Source organism: Apostichopus japonicus, chromosome 14, assembly GCF_037975245.1.
Source record: "Apostichopus japonicus isolate 1M-3 chromosome 14, ASM3797524v1, whole genome shotgun sequence".
NCBI classification, from domain to species: domain Eukaryota; kingdom Metazoa; phylum Echinodermata; class Holothuroidea; order Aspidochirotida; family Stichopodidae; genus Apostichopus; species Apostichopus japonicus.
In genome coordinates, this window is record NC_092574.1 from 11989635 (window position 1) to 12000883 (window position 11249).

General features: G+C 36.7%; 1 protein-coding gene and 1 long non-coding RNA gene across 4 annotated transcripts in view; one reads left to right on the plus strand and one right to left on the minus strand.

The window, feature by feature from the left end:
- The window catches only part of LOC139980267 (A.superbus venom factor 1-like), a 54838-nt gene extending 46268 nt beyond the window's left edge, over positions 1 to 8570 (minus strand). Inside the window, exons 1-5 of the mRNA XM_071991807.1 lie at positions 8484 to 8570; positions 6907 to 7062; positions 6428 to 6470; positions 5459 to 5543; positions 4925 to 5024 (exon numbers count right to left, since the gene is read on the minus strand). Of these exons, the coding sequence (XP_071847908.1) occupies positions 4925 to 5024; positions 5459 to 5543; positions 6428 to 6470; positions 6907 to 6948 (270 nt within the window). The 5' untranslated portion in view covers positions 6949 to 7062; positions 8484 to 8570. The remainder of the gene's footprint in view (positions 1 to 4924; positions 5025 to 5458; positions 5544 to 6427; positions 6471 to 6906; positions 7063 to 8483) is intronic.
- On the plus strand, positions 14 to 4806 carry LOC139979759 (uncharacterized). 3 transcript variants are annotated; one of them, XR_011797321.1, is made up of 3 exons: positions 14 to 454; positions 1906 to 2120; positions 4041 to 4806. It is a non-coding gene; the product is annotated as an uncharacterized lncRNA (long non-coding RNA). The 3 variants fall into 3 exon arrangements; XR_011797323.1 differs by having other exon boundaries at positions 1909 to 2120; XR_011797322.1 differs by lacking the exon at positions 14 to 454 and adding an exon at positions 734 to 1109.
- Positions 8571 to 11249: the final 2679 nt, after the last annotated feature.

Sequence of the window (11249 nt, forward strand, 5' to 3'; positions counted from 1 at the left end):
AGTATTTATACATTACACTGAAAAAATAAACTAGTCAATATTGCTACGGACTAACGTTAAATTAGTCTGTAACGTTAGTCAATGCACACGGACTAGCAAAAATCTTCGTTTCATCGCTGCTTCTTAGTTAGTTTACACTGACTAAGGAAAATATAATCGCAGCTTAGTCGGTGGCGACGGACTAAGGTATTTTAACCCATGGACTAAGAACGAAACGGACACCCGATTTACGCCATAATCGTAGCTTAGTCGGTGTCGACGGACTAATGTATTTTAACTCAATTCGATTCACTTCAATTTGGAAACCGAGAGGCAACGGCAGCTTGCTGGGCTTGGCATAGTTTCATACGATCACTCTAAGCAACTTTCAACCGTAAATCACCCAAGAAGGTCTTTAGAAGAATGGAGGTATTAACTGCATCATCGGCCAACCTGTTATTCCTTTAACTTGAAGGTAAAATTAAAGTTAATTGTTAGGCCACTGGCACTAGTACTGTATTATGGTTAGTGTAACGCTACCGTTGTCACGTTGGCGTTTCGCAATACACAAGTGCAATGACAGTGAGTAGCCTATAGGCTTCTACTGGGTACTGCAGTGCATTCTCAACACTAAAGTGTGCATTCTAAACACCAATTAACAATGTGTTATGTGTGTATTGGGCTAGATTGAACAGTGGCACATAATCTTCTAATTTATTCCCAAACAAATGCTGGAACTACTGTATAAGGCTCAATAGTTTATTTGAAGTCTACACTCATTTGGTAAAGATTTCCTGTAATTTCCCATGTGAATCTAAATGGGTAGGCTTTGTGATATTGAATAAGCAAGGCTAGACCTTCAAACGTACAGTCACAGTAGGCTGAACAAATTATGTTGGCTAGTCAACGGTATTATATGTTGCGAGCAGTCAGGATGCACGCTTCAGTTCTATTTAACCTTTTCATTCATCATTTTTTAGTATTTAATTTCCGGTCACGCCTAGGAAACAATTGCGACATTCCTTCACGGTCGACTTGCTTACTGTAAGAAGTATTAACCGTTTTTTTCTCAGGAAAGCTTGATAGTCTGAAGTTATTATAACATGTGCTTTTAGTATACTGCCAAAAGAGTAAGTTGTTGTATTTGTATTGATATTTTATGTAGAAGTAACGGAAAATTTAGTATGTTTAGTTTGGTCTAATTGCACGTTTTTTTTCTGTCCAATGTAGTGCAGGGTTCACTTGCGCGAATTCAAATTATTCTGTTTATGTATGTATATGCATCGATTCTTAGATTATGATGTTTTTTGACATTTATTTGTAATTCAAGCATATCTGTTTAGTAGCAAAATTTAAAGGTTAAGATTAATTAGTTTTCTCTTTTTGATCCTAGATTGAATGAAACTCATTGGCGTAAATAATAGATCAGATGATACAGTTTAACGCAGTTGCTAAAACTCTGGGTATTCTCTAGTCTTCGCCGGTCCATTATATACTTTAGTACTACTAGTAAGACTAAATCAAAACGACCGAAGACAAACTTAGTGTAACAAAGTACTGATTCTCCTCTAGCCTAGGTCTAAACAGGCTTGTTATGTGAGCAAGCAAAATAACAACTAAAAACGATTAGGCCTATAAATAAGTTGGCTCAGTGCATTTCTGTTTCTAAAATTTTATATTTTTAAAGATCATAAAAACAAACAAAGATTTAGCCCATGTTTTATTATCTCTGTATTCTGGGCATTTGATTCTGGTTGCAATGGTGATGACACTCTCGTTCAAATTGTCAGCTTTATACAGTCTGCTTCAAACTTTGGGATTGTTTTTTGAGACTATAGTGGAAGCAAATCTCACATAAATTTGTGGTGACAACTTTATTTTTTTTTTTTTTCAAATGATGAATACTTTGCTGTTTCTTTTTTCCAGCAGGAATTGAAAAGCCAAATATCTAAATCAAGGGTGAGCTTTCCTGTGATGTACGACACCAGTGTGGAGGCAACAACAGAAGAGGAGAACTGTGTTATGTATGGCTTAAAGACATGTTTTAAGATGATATATTGGTACCCTTCGCAGAACAAAAGAGTTTATCCAAGAGTCCAAAAAGCAAAGGAACAAGTACCATAGAGAAAAAAGATGGAAGAGTGAGTTGAACTATTGTACCCAACTGTTTAATGATATTTAAGATACTTTTCATAACCTGTTTTAAAAAAAAAACAGTCTAGTATATCATTTACGTGCAAGCTTCATAAGTTTGGTCAAATTTTCACTGATCTGTAGAGCGGGAGTCCAGAGGGTTTGGTTAGGTGGGAAGGTAACCAATTGCCTGGTACATCACAATGTTCACAATGCATTCCTGTATATGAAACCTGACGACTGGCAAACCGACTGTGGTGGATGTGGCTGGGAGAGCAATTTTAAAGTCACCTAATAGCTAACCTAGAGCAGCTTTCATGGTAACCACATCAAAGTAAGAACAATGTGTCAGGTATGGCCCCAAGAGCAACAAATGGCCATCGCCAGTAATTATTGGTATTGGGGTACCCCTGCCAGTGATCTATAATTGACCCCTCACGGCTGACCTAGGTCAGCTCATGAGGTAACCACTTGAAACCTACTGGAAAATGTTGGTTAGGACTTCAGATACAAGGGATGAGCATTGCCAGTAATTTTTATTGGTGGGGTACCCCTGCCAGTAGACCCCCAATATGCCCATCCCCTCATTGACCTAGGTGAGCTCATGATTTGACCAGTTGAAACCTACAGGAAAATGATAGGTATCACTTCATATGTAAGGATGGGCATTTCCAGTATTTTTTATTGGTGGGCCACCACTGCCAGAGTCCGCCCATCCCTCACATATAGAATCATGTCAATAATTTTCCAGTAGTTTTCAACTGGTTAAATCATGAGCTGACCTAGATCAATGAGGGGGGGGGGGGTTGGGGGTCTACTGGCAGGGGTACCCCACTAATATAAATTACTGGAAATGCCCATCCCTTACATATATATAGAGTCCTGCCAATCATTTTACAGTAGTTTTCAACTGGTTACCTCATGAGCTAATCTAGGTCAATCGGGATGGGCATTTTGGGGGTCTACTGGCAGGGTTATCCCACCAATGTAAATGACTGGAAATGCCCATCCCTTACATATGAAGTGATACCTATCATTTTCCAGTATTTTTTCAACTGGTTATCTCATGAGCTGACCTAGGTCAATGAGGGAATGGGCATTTTGGGGGTCTACTGGCAGGGGTACCCCCCACCCCAATATAAATTACTGGAAATTCCCATCCCTTACATATGAAGTGATACCATTTTCCAGTAGTTTTCAACTGGTTACATCATGAGCTCATCTAGGTCAATGGGGGATGGGCATTTTGGGGGTCTACTGGCAGGGGTACCCCACCAATAAAAATTACTGGCAATGCCCATCAGTTGTATCTGAAGCCCTAACCAACATTTTCCAGTAGGTTTCAAGTGGTTACCTCATGAGCTGACCTAGGTCAGCCTTGAGGGGTCAATTATAGATCACTGGCAGGGGTACCCCACCACCAGTTATTACTGGCAATGGCCATTTGTTGCTCTTGGGGCCATACCTGACACATTGTTCTTACTTTGATGTGGTTACCATGAAAGCTGCTCTAGGTTAGCTATTAGGTGACTTTAAAATTGCTCTCCCAGCCACACCCACCACAGTCGGTTTGCCAGTCGTCTGGTTTCATATACAGGAATGCACTGTGAACATTGTGATGTACAAGGCAATTGGTTACCTTCCCAGCTAACCAAACCCTCTGGGATCCCGGTCTATTGGGATCATTATTAACATGATTAACATAATTATTAAGCTTTGAGAAATAACTTGGTGTTATGCTGTGCAAAGCTAATAATTATTTGTTAAAGCTGCTATTCCTGGCTTATAATTTGAGGGACCTAGATTTAAATGTATACCTCCCAATATGTTATAAAATTTTAATGTAAATGTATGTTTATGATAATGTGAGTTATCATGTGCTATATCTGTATCTGTGCTTACACGTATATCATATTTTCTGTTCACAGGTCAATAATGGTGCAGATTTTGGCTTCCTGAAGACAAGTGGGAGGCCATTTGTAGTTAAGAGAAACACTCTTTGTTCGTGAAGACTTAACTGGTGTCGATTTGGGGTACCACTTTAAAACGAAAGTCATGAGGAACCCTTGCCCAAGATTCAACTTTGCATTATTGTGCAGTGCTATACTTTTGCGATTCATGTTTGATCCATTAACTTGTCTTAACTTTGTTGGAAAAAAAATCAGATTTTCAGATTTTATTTACAGTGATTTCTTCTCTATCTGTCGAAAGTCAGCCTTTTGTAGACATCAGAAGTTTTATCAGAAATAAATACTGCCAACGTACACATTATTTGTGTTTCTTCTGCCCTCTTTTCTTTCAGTGATGCTAGTCAGTGAAACTAGTCGGGTTTAATTCTTTCAGTGATTCTAGTCAGTGCAACAAGTCAGTCGATACCGACTAAGAAAGGTTAGTCGGGAGAGGCACCATCCTGACTAATGTAAAACCTGCTATAAACTAGTCGGTGGCTCATATAAATTAGTCGGTAAAGACCGGCTAATGTCACCAACTAATGTAACTGACTAATATACATTTACCGACTAAGAAATTGTTGATCGACTAAGCTGACGGACTAAGATGACCGACTAAGAAATCCAACTGAGTAAGGAATAAATTAGTCGGTATAGCAACTGACTAAGGCTATGTTAGTCGGGAGAGGCACCAGATGGACTAACGTTATGTTAGTCGGTGAACCAATTTAAGTTTTCAGTGTATATATACTCTCTTTGATTAAATTGCATCGCTATTGTTAGAGAATTAAACGTCCGTGGAAAATAATGAAATGTAAAGCTATATTAAGTAACAGATGTACATGTGTATATGATAAACTTACCTGCTGGACATCCGTTTCTTTAATTTCTATTTCACCATCTGGATCAATCAATCCTATCTTTAGGACGCTGTGCCCGTCAACTGGTTTGTTATATACGTATCTGTGGGATGGAAGATTCTCTTTCAATTCTAAAGCACATTGTAAATACACCTTTGTTACAAACTTTCGAGCAATATCACAGATGAATCCACAAGCGAGGTTATTTGGTAGGCCTATTAGTGTTTACGTATGACAAATTCAGTCCTGCCCACCTCCAACAACCATTCGACCGTCTTACAACTTGGGTACATGATGAGCCATATATACCGTTTACATACTATATCAGCTATGTGTTATTCCTACCATCCCCAATGCCCACCCCCACCCTTCCCCCAGCTTTCTCGCCCGGTGTAGTGATTTTTAAGGTGATAGCTTTCCATTGGTTTGATACTGTAATGATTACATATATATCGGACATCTCCATGGCAGGTAGTGTGGTGCATATACTGTTTAGTTTATGCATATAGGTTAGTTTTATGTATATGTAAACCATACCTGCCATTCACTAGAATATCGAGAAACCTAGTCGTTTGCAGAATATAGTTCGGAGGATGAATTTCCACGGAAAACGTGGGAAGCACTGTAACATGAAAAGAAACATGAGTAACGGTAGGTAATGTATTCAACATCCCATCACTGTCCAAGTATAGTAACTGTCTATGTTATAGACTGTCACAGCATAGCAAATATCACGTCTACTTTTTTCTCGACATCTTATCCATTTTGAGGATTGATGTTCATTTTGAGAGGATATTCTAGTGGTAGACAATGTAACCCTTATCTAAAATTAAAACAAAGACATTCCAACTGTGGTGCAAATGGTGACATCATCTATCATCCTACTGTTGCCAGATGCATTTACAAATCTAAAAAAAAATGGAAAACCTCATATCTTCGCCATACGAAATGCTAAGCAATAAAATACAGCCACTAGTAAATCCTTTCAAATTTAACATGTTACCATTGGCTTATCCCTCCCGTGTAACCTCGACAGAATTTAGTTCGCCAAAAGCTTTACTTGACTATCATAATCTCGTCGTTGATTTATCCTTGAAGTGATAAGTTTGCTTAGTTGTCAGTGTTTGCCATATTTAGAACTTCATAAAATTGCTCCATTGTTGTAGGAATATTATTTGATTTAAACATCATAATAAAAAATATAAAAAATCAGCTCAATTGCCTATAAGTATCACGGCATCATTTGCACTTCTGTTGAAACATACGTTAATAATTAAATACATGCACTGTAAAAGCTCCGTACAAAATGCGATTAGGTTATTTACCTATGCGTTTTAAGTCATTTTGCCTTGCAATCATTTTCAGCCACCAGAATATAGTCCTTTAACTGTTTCCATTACATATAATGATCAATAGTCAACATCACTCTAACAACCACTATATTCAAGTAACCTTACCCACTGAACCCCATGCACAACCTGCCGTAATAAGAAGTTTGGTACTTACCATATTCTTTCACCTCAAATTGAACTGTCCTGTTTGATTTCATCTAAACAAATTAGGTATGGATTAATGAAATAGGAATAAGTAATGTTATATTAATATATATATATATATATATATATATATATATATATATATATATATATATATATATATATATATATATATATATATATATATATATATATATATATATATATATATATATATATATATATCATATATCATTATAGACTTGAACTTAACAATGACTTGCACTGTTGACCTTCCTTTCATAGCTTTCGATTGATGATAGGAATTGCGGCAGCCTTGAAAATTCTAACTTAAAAAAAGGTGTTTTATTCTCTAATAGCCTATATTTATCTTTCTCATAATCGTAATCTGACATTATGACATCACAGCTTTAAGTTGTGACAGTGGTCTATTGAAACCAGCAACAATTAACCAACTTTCAATTTCGTAAATAACAAATTGACACTCACTTCTTTTCCGTAATAAACAACAATACTCCAATTACCGACCATCGGTTCTTCCGGCAACCGTAAAATATGAGTGAAAACGCCATGCCTCACTGCTTCCGGTGCAATATCCTTCCTTTCCACAACAATATCCTGCGGGGTTCTGATGTTAAGCTGAATCTGTATAAACAAAGTGTCCATCAACAGTTTTACGAATCAATAGAAATGATGAATGTTGAAATGTCGTTGGGTTGACATCACGTATACCTATATAACCACACCATTTCGGACATGATCCTTCAAGGCATTGAACTTCTAGAGTACCGAATCGATTCAGTTCGCCTCAGTAGAGAACGCTTGTGGATCCAACGCCTTCGCACTATTCAACTAAATGGTCTCCACATCCAAGAAAGGAATGACCTCTTCTCCCCCTTTTCCCTCCCTCCCTCCCCTCCCTACATTCTCGAGTCGTCCTTCGTATCCATATCCACATATTTTCCTTCCTGCTACATGCCCTTAAATCTTTCCACCTCCACTACTAATTACCTACATTACTAATTACCTCCGATACTAATTACCTCCATTACTAATGACCTCCCATTATTACACTCCTCAGAGTTTATCTGCATAGTTTTAATCCTCTCATCATTAGTTCCTTTCATCTTTCCCCTCTTCTTTATTTTTGCTCTTTTCATTGATCATTTGTCCGATATATCTGTGTGTCCATCTGTAAATCTTAATGTATTCTTAGTTTGCTCTCGTTTTGGTTATATGTAGATCTTGCTGGGTTCGAAAAGTCACGTGCCTCTAACTTTTACTTATTTGTTCTTTTGACAGTAAAACTCTGAACAACTTACCCCTGCCACCCCCCCCCCCCTACCTCACCATTTTTAACGTATAGGAACCAGTTAAGTCTGTGATCGATGAATAAGGGTAACTTGCGTCTAATGAAACTACGGTGATTGTCTTTGTTTACTATATTACTTGGTGCTGTATAGGTAACATTTAGTCTTACACTGTCTTGTTTTGTGTTGAGTTTTTACCGCAAAATTTATGATATTGGCATTGGACATTCTCAAATATGCCTATATGTTGACCTGTAAGTATTCAAACATTGAAATAAGAGTGACGTGGGCTTTAGTAGTGAATGAACATGGACTAATTTACATTATACAACACCTAATTGTATTCTGGTCATTTGATTGGTCAATTGCTCGTTGATTGCATGCAAAATCCGCTCTATTCCACTCTATGAAATAGAACCATGGGTTATACTTTTTTGGTAGCACTTTTTTTCAATGGTAAGAGAGCAGAGAAACCTGTCTGTTCAAAACAATCTGTTGAATGAGTGCATCTTACCCATCTTAATATAATATGTTCTATAAAACAAATAATGAATGGTTTCCATTCGTGCAATAGTGCAAATATTTCATTCGTTGAAAGATGTAATTTGTTCCATTCAACGAGGCGCAGCCGAGTTGAACGGAACATTCCATCTTTCAACTCATTGTATAATAATCAACAAGGTAAGCTCTGTACAATTAACAAAAATAGTAGGTGTTATTAAAAGTTAAAACATAAAAACAGGAGTAATCTCTAACCTGTTGTTGTAGAGGTGAAAGCCTTTGGTTGAGAGAGATTATACGTGTCTTAACTGTCGATAAAAGTATATATAAAAAAAAAATAGTTACAGGGGCTGACGTTTCGACCCTAGCATGATCTTCTTCAAAGGCAAACTGATAAAAGGACGTTCAAAATAGACAAATGGACAGATAATTAAAGGAAGTATATAAATAATATATATATATATATATATATATATATATATATATATATATATATATATATATATATATATATATATATATATATAGATCTTTATCTATATATATGTTAACGAAAATCCACGTTTACTCTAAAAGAAAATATGAATAGAGAAAACCAGAGGATTAAGATATGACTCGTAATTGACAAATATGGAGTAACGTTTTAGAAAATTTATTGGAATTTTCGGTCCCCTGGGACCGTCATCAGCAATACTTGGCGGTCGAATGATTATTTGTTAATTTTAATTTTTTCATTCGAAAAAAATAATACAAATAAATAAATACAAATTTAAAAAAAATCATTCGACCGCCAAGTATTGCTGACGAAGGTTCCAGGGGACCGATAATTCCAATATATCTATATAATGATATGTATATATATATATATATATATATATATATATATATATATATATATATATATATATATATATATATATATATATATATATATATATATAACAAGGAAGGATCAGGACTGCAAGAAGAGTGCTCTATGCTATAAAAGCAGAGCCTAAACATATAAGTAAATGCCTTGGTAAGTACAGCTGTTACTCGGAGTTTCACGCCCTTATGGTGGCGATCGTCAGACAACTGAACAAATACTCTCTGCGCGGATATATTCTATGGGGAACACGAACCCTATTTCTTACGTGCACGGTTCATTGGTTTGAGCATATTGTGGCGACACTTGGAGATGAATTCAGATCTCTTATTGAGTAAATGCGGGTTTTTGGACAGGAGGATACAAAGCTTTTCATCAATACAGAGGTTACATTGACCGGATCTACGCATGCTGGTATTGGAATGCTTAAGTACGCTCCACTCAATAACGAAGGGGGCACCCTTACGCTTCTGGTCCCATATATGTTTGGAAAGCTCTGTTTCTTCCTCGTAACGCTCATGTCGGAAGGACTTACTGTGGTTACTGTACCTTTGCTTAAAGGGGCCACTCGACATAGGGCTACCAATATATATATGAGACAGTATAAGCAGTATAAGACTGATAAGCACTATCCTCCGAAACGATGAAAATCAAAACAATATACGTTAGCGTATAGTTGCCATCGCACAGGCCTATACCGACATTGCAGTTAGAGACATAAACAAGTTGGTCTATGAAGATCGCTAAGTCAGCAGGTTTTGGAGGTAAATACCAGACCTTAATAACTAACAATCAGATATGGCTTTTTACTCTATTTTTTTTTATCAACCAATCCTTGCATTTTCAGTTCAGAACACTTGATCCGTGGCCTTGCAGATCGTATAACGGCTTTAAAGACACCAATCAATACATTAACTATTTCCGATTCGCATGAAACGAACTCAAAAGACTCTTCAAATAAAAGAAATTCGAATAGAAGTGGGTATTCCCCTGCAAAGAACCCTTATCGAACGAAACAATCACGAAATTGAAAGAAATTGGAAAACGGAAACCCCAGTGAATCAGATGATAGAATGGAAGTAATAATGTTCTGCAATGATCTGTAGATCACGTATGGTGCTAAGCAACTCGACATATATATATATATATATATATATAAATATATATATATATATATATATATATATATATATATACAGAATGACCAATCTTTATAGGCAAGCCAAGCCGTAAATAAGAAATGAATGTGTAGCAAGTGGTATGACAGATATAGAGTAAATCAATAAAGAATAACACACCAGAAAAATTCCATTTCACGACCGGTTTCGTCCTTTTGGGACTCATCAGGCGAAGGTAGGAATCGAACCCCGGATCTTCGTGTCACTAACCGAAGTCCGTACCACTCGACCACAGTGATTCACTGTTTTGGAAAACCCGATACTCGATATATATAAACTCAATATATACTTACTCGATATATATATATATATATATTTATATATATATATATACATACATATATATATATATATATATATATATATATATATATCGAGGGGGAATGGGGGCAGCTACACTTTAAGACAAGTCACAAAGAAAGAACCTGATCATGAAACACCGAACGACTGATCCGCTCTCAAGCCCTGTCCCCGTGCATGTAGACTGTGATGGTATGATCATCGTCTGGTGTGTATCACAATTCCCCTACAAGGGGAACATAATGCTGCACATGATCTTAGTTAATAGGCCGCTCGCAACGTATATGCACGATCGCAGATATGATGACCGTGCGTTTGGCTTGGTTTTCACGGGTTTGTTAGAAAAACAATAAATGTAGAGAGCTCCTTAGATTTAACCGATTGGTTTTAAGATTTAGAATCAGCAGTGTAGCAGTCTAATGTTAAAGTACTGTTCATAAATATATTTACTACATCTATCAATTTCATTGTTCCTATAACAGTGCCCAATAGTTTAACTAAGAAACTAAGAAAACTGAGGCAATCCCCTACACGGCCCACCCACTCAGCTCGTTTTCACCTCCCCCTCGGCCAGGTGAAAATGCAAAATTATATACAAAATGGAGTGGGTGGGTTGAAGTTTGCTATATTGCACCAAATTGCATCTGAGGCCACCTGGAAATGCAAAAAAAATCCAAA